The 17,718-nt window shown below is 29.7% G+C and overlaps 1 protein-coding gene across 23 annotated transcripts in view; it reads left to right on the forward strand.

The window, feature by feature from the left end:
- Positions 1-17,718, forward strand: part of LOC129987820 (sperm-tail PG-rich repeat-containing protein 2-like) — a 103,688-nt gene that overhangs the window by 20,144 nt on the left and 65,826 nt on the right. For all 23 annotated transcript variants that reach the window (XM_056095762.1, XM_056095764.1, XM_056095763.1 and 20 more), the window contains exon 2: positions 14,894-15,047. In XM_056095762.1, coding sequence (XP_055951737.1) covers positions 14,894-15,047 — 154 coding nt within the window. The remainder of the gene's footprint in view (positions 1-14,893; positions 15,048-17,718) is intronic.

Below are 17,718 nucleotides of genomic sequence, written 5' to 3' on the forward strand. Positions count from 1 at the left end.
TTATGATTTGTCGCTTTTGCGCTATTATTATTGCTTCTCTTTATTCAAATAAATTTAAGTTGTTAAAAATTCAAATACTTAATTGAACTTCAACATTTTTTTAAAGTTTTATCAGTTTTCTTTTATTCAGAAAATTTATTACTTTATTTAAAAATTTATGGAAGTTTTTTTCCTTTTCCTCACAGCAATTACATCAGTTTTTAATGTACATAGCCTGTAAAAATAATTATAGATGGAACATGAAAAAAAATCAAAACATGGTTAAACATATTAATAAAAAAAAGCAATCTATTTATTAATCAATGAATATAATTCTTATGGATTTACAGCAAAATAATTTATATATTTATCTTTAGATAGATTTTATGTTTTAAATTTAATTTTCAAAGCAATAAAACATCTAGTACAAGCATATAGTAGAAAAAGAGATAAATTCTCTTGCCACATAATCATGATAATCGCATTTGAGAATGCTTTCTAACAGCTAAATAAAAACTTTTTTGTGTTCTCAGTGACGTCACGCCTTTTTTTATTCAGAAAATAGCATTACGAATTTAATGAAACTGCTTGGTGCAAACGATATTACCGATATTTTATCTCATTTTTGAGAACAATGTTGAATATTTTGAAAAGAATTCATTCTTTTTTTTCAACACAAGATTCATGTGCAGCGTATGCACTTTGCTTGAATTCGCATATTAACGTATAAACAGTTAGTTGTTTCCTGAATTAAATGATTCATTATGATTCTGTAATAATTTTTATTTTTTCCGACTGATTTGTTATAATTTTAACAAATAAAGAATTTCATTAGACCAGCAATTTTCTGGCTCCATAGTAACACAATGAATTAATTTTTTAAGTCATAATTTTCTATAGATATTTTCTGACACTTGAAACATAATTTTTACTCGCCTTTAGTTTATATATAACCTTATTTATATCATTATTTAAGGAATATTTTTATAAAAATGTATTCAGTTCTTTGAAGTTTTATTGTTCTTATTGGATTAAAAATGATTCGTTCAATTTTATGCTCTTTTATTTCTTGCGTACAAAAAGGGAATTTTATGATCGATTTTTCACTCATCTCTTGATGCGCTAGAACTTCTCTTCATTTTTTTGTTCCTGGCAACAGTGCAATATTTTAACTTAAAAGAACTTATCTATCAGAGAATCGATTTATTTTATTTTCTTATAAGAAGTGTTATCTAGTAGCAAATTTTCAGAAAATTGATTATAGGAATCCATGACCGTTATAATAATTAATTGTAAAAACTATTAAAAGCAGAAAATAATAAAAAATAAAATTTATGCTCGGTATTTATTTTTGAATGAATTGTAAAGTAAATAATAATATTTTTTATGAAAATTGCAGAAGTTAGATAAATATAAGGCACCGATGGGAATTTTATAAGGAAATAATTCTCAATGAATATTATAAAATAGAAATTTCTAAATCTTCTTTAAAAGTATATTATGGATGAGATTATTTCACTTTTCTTAGAGTATTTAAATCAGTACTTACGCTTTTACGATTTTTATTTTTATTTACATATTTCTGTAATTAAAAAAATTATATTTTCTATATAATACTTTCAAATATACATTTTTTAATTTTGATATAATGATTTCTGTGTGAATGAAGAAAAGTTTGTGAGAGAATGTAGTTTTTCTTATTTAGATCCGGATAAGATACATTATTGATATCTATGGTTGAAAAGATGCTTATAGCCTCTGGAGGTTATTCATGATTCTTAGCAGGTGGTTTTCTTCTGAATTTAAAATCGACCTTCTGTAGCGGCTACACAGTTTCCGTGCCTTCGAAATAAGTTTTTACTCAGCAGGCAGCTTCCACGGGGCGTCCTAAACGAAGCCAAGGAAATAAAGCTTTCAGGTGATTTAGCAGACATGTCTAGATGTTGTCAGTCATGTCATATTGTTCAAGGTTTAATTTTACGGCGATGAAATCTTACCTCTCTCGTAGGAAAAGGATAGAAGATTTACACGTTAAGCTATTAACTTTCAGAAAATTGGACAAAATTTATTATCTTCACTTTATTAAAGTGAATTGTCATCCGGGCAACTACCAAGTACTACATAAGAATTGAATACTCAAAGGATTGAGTATAAAATACAATGAATGCCAAAGTTGGAATCTTTCAGATTTTATTTACAGTTTGTACAAACTTTTTTCAATACCAGAAAACCCTTAATTCATACAAAAAAATTTGTATTTTTTTAGTAAAAGAATTGATTTTTAAGGCGCAACCCCTCTAAAAAACGATTCAGGCTTTGATTGAACATGTTCAAAACCTTTTTCTTTGTAAGAAAATTTAGCGTATTTTTGCATGAGAACAGCATTTTAAAGAAACTGAGGGTTGAGGTAAGGTTTTAAAGTTGTTAATTTTTTGTGGCATTTATTAGGATTTTAAAGATTACATATGTAGAAAAATAATTGAATTTTACCATTTCTTTATTTTGTCTTACTCTAGATTACGATTATTTAACATTTTCTTTATATACATTCATTTGAACCCAACAAATAATTTAGTTTGCTATTACTATTTTATGATAAAAAAAGGCGTTTTCGGTTCAAAGAGAGTATCAAGGAAGCTTTTACTTTTCCTGAGGTGTAAAAAAATGACGATTAACAATTTTCTTAGTTTTACTTTTTATGAATTGAGGTTGGATGTAAGAACCTCACATTATTTGAATTAATTGAACTTCTTAAGAAATTGCCCATATGTGTAAAAAATAGTCTATCGAAGTTATCTGCGCCACTTAGCATGAATTTTCTTTAAATGTATTTTCTGTCTTACACTTTTTTTTAAATGACTCTAATTATAAGTAAAACAAAAGATGAGATTGCAATCGTTGTCAGAAAAATAATTGAAGTATGCCTGGCTGTATTTCCTCCTGACTATTAGATAGATTGCCACCATTTATATTTTTTTTGGTTTAAATTAGTATATGACTGAAGAATATGATTAGAAGGAAAGAATGTTATTGGCTCTAACCTTGGTTATGCTTTTAGCCATCATTATTAAAAAATGGGCGGACCAATATATGCATTTGCGTCGAGCTGCCACTGTGGTCAAGCTAGTTTCAGGTGTTTTCCGTAAATTCTTCCAAAAGAAATGTAAATGTGAACCTATTACTCCTGAAGGGGACCCTTCTTTATACATTGGAACTAAGTCAGATTTTCGCTTCAGATGCTACGAATTCGCTTTGGAAATTGAAGATGCAATACTTACTTCATCTTTTCATGAATACTTCTAACCTCTAACCGGGCATTCCGACCCACCCGTAAAAACATGGAAAATCCTGAATCACCGGACCGCCGCAACAGCAACACTGGCAGGAACTGTGGTTGAGTCTAAGAGCCGTCACCGGCCACGGTACAACCATTCCCTTGGGAAGTCCCCAGTGGGAGTGTTTTCATGAATAATCGACTCATTCCCAATTCTGTTGGCAAGATATGTTATACCGAGATTAAAACCTCAAACATTATTGGTTGAATAGCAAAATATACAATCAAAATTTTGGCTTTAAATCTGCTATATTTTTAAGACCTAGTTTAATGTATATGTCTTCTAATAGAAGCTTTAAGAATCGCAAAATGACACTATATAATCAGATCGAATGACATTATATTGTCAGATCAGTATTCTTATTACTAATGGCAATTACAGAAAAAACGTATAAATCTTGTTATTTTCCTCAAAAGGCTCCACATCATATAGCTGCGTTTCTTCTGAACTTAGCCGTCTAGAGAGATTTGTATGCAAATGAAAAATAAATAATGTCGTGCCGTCATGTAACACTTTCACAAAAGACGGTCTTTAAAGTTGTTTCATAAAGCGGCATAGTCCCCTTTTCACTTTCGCCGCAAATAATTTCATTGAAGATGAGGTAACACCATGGCGACCTTGATCTCTATTATTATCTCCCATCTCCTTCTCGGCCGAAGGCTACGGCTAATTGCGGTTCCACCTTTAGAAGAGCGTCGGACAAAATGAGCCATATATTTGAGAAGGGCGCAGTCGTTTTTTTACGAGGATTTGTTTCGCTGTGTAATTGCTTACATTCTACGGTGGACTTTGTTTTCCTCAGAGCTGCAACGATGCTTATTTTACGTAACTGCCTCCTAAACCTGATTCAAAAATCATGAAGGACGCAGTTTTTTTTTTAATCTTTCTTTGTTAGTTAAATGTGTGAAACCGAGGAAGTGTGGGCTAAATGGCATTAATTGTGTTGGACGTTTAAGCCGGCTGAAGTTTATTTTGACGTACATCTCGTTAGTCCAATCTCGTTGAAGTGTTTGATGTATCGCTAAAGCTTCTGTGATTAAAAATGAATGGTGTATTGTTCTAAAAGTAATCACTGGCTGTTACATCATAGATTATTCAATGCATAAGCTTCTCATATTAACTACTGTTATTACAAAAAAAAATATAATCAGCTTGTCTAAAAGAGTTTATTATTTTATAGATGAGAGAATGAACGTTTGAAATATTAGCATCTTGCTTTGTCAACCGTTTCTTAAAATACATTTCCATGTTCATTTACACAACAAGATACTTTATTATTATATTTTTTTATAGAGTATTATTCTTAGCTGGCTTATAAAAGCTTAAATAATTGAAAAAAAAAATACAAAATTGTTAGAATTGGCATACATTTTTATTTCAATAACTGAAGTTCTTGTTTGAAGTTTTAAATAGAAGAGAAGATTTTCGAAAAATAACAGTGATTGTTAAAAATGATTAAAGAAATCACTTACACGTCCTTTACTCTTTTTCACTTTCTGGTATACGAAGTATAGAGAAGTATCTATTGCAGTTGTAAGTATCTATTATTATAGAGAATTATCTATATCTATAGTATAGAGAATTATCTATATCTATAGTATAGAGAATTATCTATATCTATAGTATAGAGAATTATCTATATGTATAGTATAGAGAATTATCTATTGTCAATTGCAAGTATCTATTGCAATTGACAATAGGTTCGAATTTGAAATTTTGATGAATCTCCATGCTTCAGACATTCCTTGAGTTGGAAATAAATATTTGTCTTTGAACACGATAGCGAAAAATGCGTTGAGCTAGACTGCTGAAATTTGTATGTGGAATTATGATCAAATTTGTAGTTTCTTTAAATTTTGAACGAAATCCATTCACAGGGAGTCTGTCTATCTGATAGTTCGAGTGCAAGTGAACTGAATAACAACAAAATGGATAGAAGTAGGTAGATAAATTTCAGTACACAGATTTATCATCTAGAATATAGAAGCGCAGCAAAATTTTGAACCAAATCCGAGGAACAGTTGACCACTTTTGGTCCGTTGGTACTTTTGCATGCATATAAAGTAATAGTTTAAATCAATAAAATTCGGTATGCTATCATGTAACTACAACTGTAGTTTTGTTTCAAATGTAAGTATCAATAGGCCGGTAAAAATGTGTTCAAAATACATATTATTGTGATGGATTCAGTAAAAATGTTAGATTCACTCCAAAAATCTATATTTTACAACTATCGCTCACCATCGACACGTAAGGAATTTCCGTCCTTGCCAAAGATCCACAATTTTATGCGGAGGAAGAGGGTGGGTGGGGTGGGGGGTTTATTGGTGATTATGTTCGAACGTTTCGAGGAAATCACTTCGCAAATTCTTTTTTCACTCTCCCTCTCTTAAAATAAAAATAAAAAGTATTGAAATTCAAAGGGTAAAATGTGTGAACGATTCAATAGCATCTGTTAAAAAATTATTTTAGCTAAAGTAATATTGTTAACTTTTTTTTTTTTTTTTTTTTTTTTTTTTTTTTAGTGGAAAGCAAACACGTAATTCAATTTTTCAAGCAAATTATTTCTAATATGTAGGCAATTTTCAGGAGCCAAATAATGGAAAAACTTGATTTTGAGGTCTTAGAGCAATTGTCATTCCAGCTTTCATTCAAAGAGTACTTTTACATGATAATTTGAAAACTTATGATGATGCTTAAATCCATTGCTGAAGCTAGAATTGCGTTTCGATAAATATTTTAAGATTGTTTGGTTTAAGATTATTATTTTAAAATGAAGTGAGGACATCTCGGTAATTGCTATTTCTTGAAATTTTGAAATATGAATTTCCACTGAAATCTTTGCGTGTTGCACGTGTTTTCGAAATGACGGTGACTTTGATTGTAGTGGTGAACATTTTTATCTAAAATCTAGTTGCTGTTCCATTCAATAATAATAATAATAATAAAATGTGGAAAAAAATTCGTATATCTCAATTGCCAACTATCCCGCATCGTATTGAGGGAGACAATAATTCTTTTCAATTAAAAATGAGTCTAAGCAAAAAAACTGATTTTGACAGATACGTTGAAGAATTGATATTTAGATACACCATGTAAACATACAAAATGTAAACAGTAATGCTTGTGTAGATATTAAATTAATAAATTTTAGTGAATTTTTTATTTTTATTTTCCAAGAAGTCTTTTTTTTTTGTTTTTTTTTTTTTTGTTTTTGTTTTTGTCACATTCAGTTTTCAAGATCAGAACTTTTCAACTTCAATAACGGCAGGTCTACAAATTTCAAACATCTGATGTAAAAAAATTGGTGTAAAGATTGTACACCAAATTTCAAACGTCTAGCTCAGAGTGTTTTTGAATTATCTTTATCATAGACAGAATGACATTTTCCAAAAATGTGTTTTTCGAATTCTGGGAGGTTTAAAATATGGCGATTTGACGAAATCTTGTGTTCGAATTTTTTCACAATTACTAAACTTTCTCTATACTACGTATACGAGAAAGATAAAAAATTAGGTCAACATTTATTTTTCATTTCAATAATTCAAGATTTGCATTTTTACCAATCATTTCAAAGCGTATATATTTATTAACATTTTGACTTCTATGCTTCTCAAGCTGGTTTCTCTGCTTAATTCTCTCATTTAATTAAAACATTAAAACCCACACACTCCAATCGCTTTTGAGGTTCAACGGTCTTTCCATTTGCTGTTCTATTCCCTGACACCTTCGAAATTTTTTTTGTCAGACGATATATTTACGCACGTCTCACGTGAGTAGGAAGTTCGCTACCATTTATGGACAGAAACCGTGGTTTAGAGGGCTTGCCCCAATTTCCAGCGGGTCGCCGCGAGTGGGCACAGGAAATTACGCAGGAAAGAGCCAACACGCTCGTTTCCCTTTCTTTCGAGTGTTTTGATTATTACTTGAGTGGCATCGGATTTGATTTGAAGATAAAAAGGAAAGAAAGTGTTACTGACAGTGTATTCTTAATCCTTTTTCTTTGTCTTTCGTTTGCTTATGTATGCAAAGGTGTGCGATTATTCTTTTTATTTCGTATGGGTTATTAAGGTCATATTGTTTCTTTATTTTATTGGTTTTGAGTGCTTCATAAGTGAAATTTAAGTCCGAAACTCAGTTATTTTATAACTGACAATCTATAAATTATATTTCCCAATGTTGGTTAGATGAAAAGTAAGGTTAAACGACAGGGTGCTGTTATTGTTGGTTAAATAACTATTTATTCTGTTTTTTTTTTTAAATTAAATATAAATGAATTTCATACAAAAAAGATAAAACAGCTGCTTGTTTTATAATGTTTTTATCATGAATTTGCCCAGTTTTTTTTAACGAAATATAATATCTCATAAAACATATCATATCTCTATTTGAAACTCTTCTTCATATTCAGTATGCATGATTCAGTAGCATTTAGTTTATTTTAGGAGTTTTTTATTTTTTCCTAACTGAAGTATAGGGAAAGTATTGTAATCATCAAAAACATTCGTGCTCGAGATCTTCCAAGAATGTTTTAGACATTCTTGGTTTTAAAAAATAAATTTCTGGCATTATATCTGCCATTGGCAAATATGACTCAAAAACGCTTTGAACTAGGTGGATGGAATTTAGTATACAGACTTAAACCAAATTTGTATATTTCTATCAAATTTTGAGCAAAATACATTCAATGGAAGTCTGTCTATCCAGCTGTTCAAATATAGCTTAACACGATAACTATAAAACGAAGAGAGCTAGGTGGATTAAATTCGGTACACAATTTTAACATCTACAGTGTAGGCACCTATCAAAATTTGAGCCAAATCTAACATGATGTCATCGACCGCCTGTCGGTCTATACTTTTAGAAGCAGGTAAATGCAATAACTCAAAAACACGACTAAAATTTATCAAATTTAACATGTGATTTTGTGACTACAATTGTAATTTCGTGTCAATATTTTGTTTCAATCGGTCGAGAAAAATATCTTAATGTCTTAAGCATAAAATTTGATTTTTAGTTACTGTTATTTACATACCAGGGATTATTCGCCAAAACACTCTTTAAGAATCTCACGATAGACTCGATAAAAATTCTAAATTATGATTCAGATGTTCATTAAGTAACTATTGTGCGCTCATGCCATGCAAGGCGTTCTTCGGGATTTATTGGAGTAAAAAAGAAGTGAGAAAATTTACTTGAGACCACTGCCACTGATTAACTATTAATCTCATTTTGCTGCTATTTTATCTGATATCTATCATTGTTTATAAGCTACATTATTTCATCGTTCATTTGTTCACTTTGTCCATCAGCATTCATACATTCATAGACTTTGAAACACAGCTGTAAAAAAATACAAATGGGATTGTGGCAGATTTTAACAAAAGAGATGTACAATTTAAAGAAAGAAAACACTGATTTAACAACCACAGTAGTCTAATCGACTTGCAGCAGCCAGCAACATTAGTTATATATCACTTGGATGTCACATATTCATCTGACCTTGTTGCCCTTTAAATAGTGAAACGAAGAACACTTAATTAACAATAATTAAAACTACCGAATACATTTTTTTGATTATGAATATTAATTTCACACTAATGATGGTTAAAATAAATACCGAGACTACTAAATTTACAAAATTAAAATTTTCGTTTGATGCAATTTTATTCTCTGTATTATTTAGTAATTATAATACAATAATTTAGTTTTATATAATTGCAGTAATTTTTAAATCTACTCTTTGTTGAAAATTTCTTTCTAGATTCCAAAAAAGTGTATTCAGTCCAATCATTTCTTGAATAATCTGCATTTTATTTTCATAAATTAATAAGATAACTACTTTCAATACAATAGAAAATTACTTATTGATGAAAATTACATCTAATCATAAGCAATGTGATATTTAATTTCACATTTCGTTCGTTTTCCATGAAGGAAAATCAATTCGATAATCTGATCAACGATGTTGCTTAAGTTTCAACCAGCAATAAAGCTCACGTGATTTTCTATATTCAGCAGTTTTATTTAGGTTAGATATTTATCTGTGTGATTTGATTTTGCTGTGTTTAGATAGATCACGTTTAATAAGAGGAATATCGTAACGATTATAAATCGTTATACTTAATTATTTCTTTTTGTAAAAACTACTTTCACAATTATTTTCAGAACCTTATTCCATGAATTTTAATTTCAGATAAAAAAAATATTCCATGAATTTTCGATTCAGATTTAAAGAAAATAAAATCTTTTATATTTATTCTACATTAATTGAGTTTCTTTTTATATTTCATATGATCTGTTTCATATTATATGTTGAAACAGAATATTATGTTATGAAACAGAACAGAACATTTATGAATCGTTATGGCATAAAAATCCATTTTTCATGAAATTCATAAGAAATATTTTATATAAAACATTCATATTTTATTCTTCACAATTTAACAGTTTTTATAAATTTTGGAACACAGTTTTAAATAATACCAAACAAGTTAATTTCTAGTGTCTAATTTTTTTTCAAGTAAAATTTCTAGTTTTTTTTAGAACAAATTTTTTCAGTTGTAGAATTAATTTCTGATGATTTCTTAATTTTGAATATATTTTGATTTTGTTGATTTTATAAGAAAGGATTAAACGACGCCATTTAAATATTCCGCTTATTTTATATGTAAAATTGATTCCTTCAGTTTTAAATACTTTGCAATTTTAATGAAATTTATTAAATTTTTCAACCAATAAGATGCTTACAGACAGAATATGTTTTCATTTATGTACAACAGCAGGAAGTCCCAATAAAATAATTTCGATCTTTCTGCAACCAAATTATTTTTGCTCAGATTTTGTTTTTAAATTTTTCATTCTTTTAATTAGATCAAAAAGCAATTTTAACAAAAACTATTATGGCATTTTTCTCGCAAATGATTTGTTGCTAGATGTTTTTTAAACAAATTATTTACAAAAAAATGAGATGCAATTTTTTAGCTGTATCAAACATGAATCTAGAGTGAATAATTTTTGTTTTCTTTAGGACCATTCAGAATCAATCCTTTTTTTAAATGACGTAAGAGAAATTTACGTAAGAGAAATGTTTTATTTTAGCTGCATCAAAAAAAAAAAATTCTAGTTTGATTAACTTTAGACTTTGTAACAACTTTTCATTCTCTTCCAAACTATTAGTTTTAAAATAAATTTTTTTTCAAAAAAATCTGCTTTTCTTTTTTGTGATATTGGAAAAATAACTCTAGCTTAGAATAGTTCGATTCTATTTTTCAAAAGATTTTTTTCCTAAGTAAAATAAATTAAGCATTTTTCGCAACAAGACTTATTAGAATTATTATTAGACTTTTATTGGAACTTTTATTATTATTTCGCTTCCCAATTTTTTTTTCCAAAGATTTCATATCATAGGATTAAAAATAGATTTATCAAATCCAGTTTCGAATATGAAATGAAATATTTATTTCATTGCCGAAAATAAATTTGGAAATCTTATATGATTAAAATATTGCTGAATTGAACCTCTTCATTGCCATTCTGTTTCTTTCCCTTCTTGATATTTGGATTATAAATTAACTAACGACTTTAAAATAAATACCTAGTGTTTGGCACAGAATGGTCAAGTATGGATTTTGTATTATAAAATTTCAATCAATCGATCAGAAATTTCTTTTTTTTTATAGTAAGTTTTTATTTCAGTAAATTTTTTTTCATCAAAAGGTAAATTTATCTGCATTACTCATTTACTGCATTCAGGTAATTTCTTTATGGCATTACTGGGCGAGTTTTCAAGGTAATCTCATTTCACGCCACCTACACTGTAACAACTTTCGTCTGGTTCTTTTCTACTTACTGATTTTTCCCACGTCCATTAACAACCCGTTGCTTTCTTACAGCATTAAAAAAAATAATATCGATGAGTCAAAAGAAAACTGCACCAAGGCCACGAGGTCTTATGAATTAAAGATGAAATTACGACGTGCCTTATTCGAAACAAAAATCCATCGTAGCTATAGTGGGGTGCTTCTTGAACTAATATTGAATATTTTTATACAGGGATAATATTTTGCTATTTTTTGATAGTTAAGACGATGTCGAATTCGGAAATAAAAAATAATGAACAAGTGACGTGACATTTTACCATTACCACTCTGGGTGCTCATGAGAAACTTAAAGATGACTTTCATCTATCTCTTGAAAGATAAAAGAGATCGAAGAAATTCTGTTTCTTTTTTCTTTATCTTTCATTATTACCATGACACTTTTCTGTAGGAACTACCAATTTAGTGGGAAATATACTTTTAATAGTTCACAGAAGAAAAAAAAATATCTGATGGGTACACGGAAGGTAGTCTGTAATTTTATGAAAGAAAAGACCTTGTAATTCCGAATGGCGAATTTCTGAAGCAACATGGAAAGAATTGCACGGAGCGGACTTGAGAAGTCATTAATAATAAAAAAGTTAACGCATTACGGTTCTGAAGCCCTTTTGAGAATAAATGAAATATTTTTTTTTGCAGTTAAGTAAGGAAAGACGAGAAAAATTTTGAAGGTTGCCCCGTATTGCAAAGGAGATTTATTACCGAAATTTCTAGATTTATTTTTTCATTAGCGGCAGTTATATAAGCCTAGTTACAGTGGTTCTCTTTCCCAGTTCTCTGAAAATTTTTAAACACATCTGTAGGTTGGAAGACTCAGCTGATCTATCTTTTTTCTGGTGGTACGTAAAATCATTGGGAGTATTTTCCATTCAACTTTCGCATATACTTCTGTAATATGGTTCATTTTGAGATTAGTTTCATGGATGGTGAAAACAAAAGAACTGAATATAATTTCGGAATATTACCTTTTTACTTTGATCGTTATGGTCCAAAGTTCGATATACGTCTATTAGTTTGGTGTCAAGACCAAATGCTAAATCGTATTTGAAATATTTTGCGCGAAATATGGTACAAATATACGATTTTAATATGAATACCACATGCCAAATTTTGTTGTTATAGCTCGTTCCGTTTTCGTTTTTGCTTTTAGATCGTAGGAGAAATAGACATGCTTTTTACTGCAGGGAGATCAGAAATATATTAAATGTGGATATTCATCAAATTCTGAAAGTTGAAGCTTTTATGATTAAAGTACTTTCTCTTGTTATAATACTCCGTTTAAGAGAAGGCAAAATGCTGTTATTTTTACACAAAAAGTGGACGAACTATTAGAAAGTGGACGAACTATTCTACAATTAGAAATTGGTTATAAAGAAGCAGATTCAAAAAGTAATTTGTTGATGCCATTTATTTTACCATAGATATTAATTTATAGATTCTTTCAAAACTATTTTATTTTGAGTGTGAAAGAAAATGAAGAAAGTGTGAGAAAGATCGTTTAAAAAAGAAAAGTAGTTATTTTTTTAAAAAAAGTTGATGATGCTGTTTGCATTGGCATAGATATTATTTAATGGTGTTAGGAATTTCTTTATTCTCGAGTGCAAAAAAAGTGAGGAAAAATTATTTCTTGATCTTCTTCATATTGATTATATTTAATTGTCAGGAATTCATTTTTTTAAATTTCCATTAAGATGGTTTCTTACATGTCGAATAAATATAAAATTAGAGAGGGTTAATAATGAATTTTTTGTTCTTAACAGTCAGAAAATTTGTCAAAAATAATCTCTTCTATCTTAACAATGAACATCTTTAAGAAAGCGCTTTGAAAACTATTTTTATTAGAATGAAATATTTCAAAAAAAAAAGTTTAAATACGTCTTTCTGAAACAATAGAAATATTGATTTATCTCTATACTGTCGTAAGTCTGCTATGTGTGAATTCTTGAAACAAGAGTACAGACAACTGCAGTCTAAAATTGACTTGTGATGTGTGATATTGTGAATTTGGTCGAATTTCATGGCATTAAACCGGTAATGTATTATACAATAGCGGCATTTGCATCTGAGATTATAGAAGGTGATTCAATATCTCTCATAATCAAATCACAAAAGTTTTATTGTGATTTTTTTTTCTTGAAAGATGATTTTTATTATGATTTCTTTTACTAAATACAGTTACCATGAAATGTTGAAAATGGGGGAGAATTACATCGAGTTCTTATTGATAATGTGATTAAAGAACTTGTGAATTTTTTAGTTATGTCATAAAGAATCCAAATGCTAATGTATGTTTGCTGTTGCTGTGATCTTTGATATATGTTAAACCGTTGTTTAGAAGTTTTTTATTATCGAAAAAAAGAAATATATTATTAAGGAGATTCCTTCTCCCCTGTGAAGTGGGAATAGTTAGTTAGAATCGAAATTAAACGAATATTTATAGGAAGTTCCCATTAAAATTTGAAAATAAATATTTAGATCAAATTGTGATAGTTGTTGAGATAGTTAAGTTCATGCATCCATAACTGAAAGGTATTGTTACTAATTGCATTTGCTGCCGTAAAATATTTAAAAAAAATTATCCTTAAATATATGGAGGGTACTGTTTGGTAATAATGTAGGAAATTCTTTATTCGAAATAATTAGTTTACATTAATATTCGTACTTTCATACATATTCGCTCATGATAGATCGTTTGTGGAATCAAGACTTTTGCATCCAGAAGTCCATGCTCTGCCACCAGACCATACGACCAAATTGTTTTCTGTTGTGAGCTGTTGCAGACAATTATATGTCAAATTTTCAAATTCGAAAAATGACCTCCAGTGACTGTATCCTATGCTTGGTAGTACTTGACACTGTAGCAGAAAGTAGTACGACCTTCATATAACTTCAGGATTGGATTAGAAATTAAGCATACTAAGCTCTTGCCTTAGTTCAAAATATATGTAAAATGTGGTACTAAACAAATACCTCACATTTTTAGACGAAAATTCTTGAAATAGCCAGCTTTTCTAAGCTAGCTTAATCCATTTCTATAGGGTATAATGCCCCTGAATTCATGGGCCAAACTTTAAGGGTAAATAAACTGCATATAAAGAATTTTTTTTTCATAGCAATGTATAGTCGGAAATGAAGAGTGTAGGCGGAACAAGTAAGTGTAAGTAAGTATAAGCAAGGCAGAAAAATGAGAGTATATAAAATTCTAATTGACTCTGATCAGAACTTCAATTCCAAACTTTTAGTTACTGCTGCAACTGTTCATGAAATACCAGGTAGCATCCAAAGATTATGCCAATAACTTGCTAATCAATACTAGGCCTATATTGATGCTGGTGGTGGCACATTTGTGCACTTATTGTAATGTTATGCAAGTAAAGATCTTTCTTTTCATTTCCTCAACAATTTGTTTTCCACCAAAACTTTTTATTTCCGAACCCATATTGCTATACAGTAAGTGTTTCTTTATACGTATTTTAACCATCCTTAAAGTTTGTCCCACGAATTTAGGAGCACCCTGTACATTATTCAATCCTTAATACCAATCCAATATTGATTAACATAATATGTTAATAAGTTATATTCTTTAAAAACATCTAACTCTTAAGCATCTAGTCAAATCTTATTGAGTAGTTTAATTGTATGAAATTAAGATGCTTTGTGATGAAACATTCATATTAATGTCAAATGTTCTCTTTTCAGAACGGCTTACAGAACGGTGGTACCACCACTACCACCACCCACTCTTCTTTCGTCGTCCAGCAGAAACCCTGGACTCCCACCAAGCGACGAGGACCAATCTCCGGAGAGTGGAAGACCCCAGGACCTGCTGACATCACCCTTCCATCCACCTTCGGTAAGTAGATATCTTTTGTGTGTCTGGCAGTTGTGGCATACTAATAATTTACAAAGAATTGAGGACTGCATAATATAACTGCATGTAATTAAGAAAAATCTTAATGTCATTCAATGTCCCTTATCTGATTTTATAAAAACTAGCTGTCTTTGGCGACCAACTTGTTCACTTAGATTACTGACTTTTTAATCTGTAATAGAATGTATTTTTTAAAAATTCATATTTTTATTTGATACGAATAGAAAAACAAGAATTTATTTGAATGAATTAAAAAGTATATATATTACGAAATAAAAGTGAAAGTGAATATTTTACTACGGAGTTAATGATTGGTACAAGCACGCGATTGAATGTTTCGATGCATGAATTTGAATTTCAACATAACGTTTAAAAACGTGTATCAAATTGAACTAAACAATAATGTTAAAATGAAAAGATATTAATTATACCTATTTAATGAAATCATTTCCATAAATTTTTTAATCTTAAAATGAGACAAAGATAACTTTTGTGAGACAATTGTTTTGGAAGGTATTATGTTACTTTCCATAGGCAAGTCAGCGATTACACATATTGTGGCGGTTAAGCCTATTTTTGAGCTAGATTAAACTTTCTATTTGAAACTTATTTCTTGGCTTCTTTCTTTTAACTAAATTGACTATTTTGTTGACACGGCGAATCCTGTCCAAAACATTAAATAGTATTTTGCAGCTCCATCAATTAACTAAGCAAAGAGCTCAATTGAATGCAACTGTAAATATATTCAATGAAGCAGTCTAAAATTGCGTACAATATATTGTTTACATTTGACTTTTGTCACTCGACAATAAGTAATCAGGGTGATTTCTGTGCCACAAACATTAGTGTTTTATATATATAGATTTTAGTAAATTCAATTAGTGAATTCAAGTAATCATATACAATATTTAAATCAATTTCCTACTCTGGTTAAATGTTAAAAAATTATTAAATCAATTTAGAAGTGTTATTGTTGTTATTTCTTATGGCACTTGCCATGGACAAGCCCGCTGTTACGAAGACAGCGATTTAAGCCGGTGCGGGGGCGTCTCTCTCTCTCTCTCTCTCTTTTTTTTTTTAGTAGCGCCAACTAGGGCCAAGAGTACGATTTTGCTACTCACGCATCGCTCATTCGCTTGCACAAGCCCTTTTCACAGGAGGGCACATTCACACATCTCACAGATAGAACAACGGAAGAACAACCATGCCCAAACCGGGACTCGAATCCAGGATGCCCAGATCACGGGGAAGACGCGCTACCCCTATGCCAGGACGCCGGCTCCATTTAGGAATTAATATCATGAGATATAATTTAACAATTTAAGGATATAATTTCAAAAATACACGAAAATTTTTTAATACCTGAAGCTAATTTGGATACTTTGGTTTAAAGAAAGATAAGTGTTAAGATCTCGACGTTTTTTTCCCTTACCTATAGAATAAATAGCTTTTTATATGCAAATAATAACATTTTTGTTATCAGCATCCAGCATAATTCTGATTGAAAGGCAAAATTTAGGAAAGAAGTGTGCTTTAGTTTATTTTACGTTTGGCTCGGAATTGCTGAACAATAAACATATGAATGTGTTCCAATTTTTAAGTATTTATCAAGATGAATTACTTATACACTCAAAAGAAGTGTAAGGTATCCATGTTATAATCATAAGATACAGACTTATTGACTTCCAGTTTGGCTTAATTTTAATATAGTAATAGGGAATTTTAAGGCCAAATTTGAAAAGGGATGTAATTTTTATCAACTTTATCAGCATCACATTTTGAGACAACGCAAAGAATGTTTTTGTAAAGATTGTAATTATTAATTGTGGGAGATAATGAATTAAAAAATAGAAGCAGATCGGAACTGACAATTGCCAGAGAAAAACAATTTTTTTTATCGTGTTTATTCGCTTTTATGTATTTCACATAAAAACATGCCTACTCTTCTCTAAAAAAGTATTTACTGCTTTTTTCTTCTTTTTTTTCTTTCTTTTATCAAATCTTCTCCAGTCTATGTTTGCCTACTAGTTAGTGTACTTGACATACAAGATTTCTCTTGTAGTTCAGTGCTTCAAGAACTGTTGTTGGTTGTTTTATTTCTTTGACGAAAGGTGGGTGGTGGGACGGTGGTTGAGCAATATGTGCTTTCCCAGTCTTATAGTGTTTATTTAAGCATGTCGTTTTACGTTGAAGTGATTGCCTAGAAGTAATGACTTAAAAGTAAGAGATTGGCAAATAAAATCTGGTTCGTTTTCTTCTGGCAAATATTTTAGATAATACACAGAGAATAAAGTTCAGACATCGATTTAAACAAATATATTTTTATTTGTTTTCATTGTTCACAAATATATTTTTATTTGTTTTCTGTTTGAATTTTTCAGATCTCTGATATTTAACAGATAAATAAAAGGGAAGCTCATAAAGAATCATATTTTTGAAAGTAGAAGCATTTTTTAACCTTAAACAAATTTCGGAGGAAAAATTTCAAGAATTGATTGCAACAACACATATATTTGAATTCATTTGGATTTCTGTGACTGTTTTTGTTTTTGTTATTTTTAGCAGATAAATAAAAGAAGTAGCTTATAGAGAAGCATATTTTTGAAAATAAAAGTTCTTTTTATCCATCGTAAAGCCGAATTCGAGAATTCGA

Source organism: Argiope bruennichi, chromosome 10 (assembly GCF_947563725.1).
Source record: "Argiope bruennichi chromosome 10, qqArgBrue1.1, whole genome shotgun sequence".
NCBI classification, from domain to species: domain Eukaryota; kingdom Metazoa; phylum Arthropoda; class Arachnida; order Araneae; family Araneidae; genus Argiope; species Argiope bruennichi.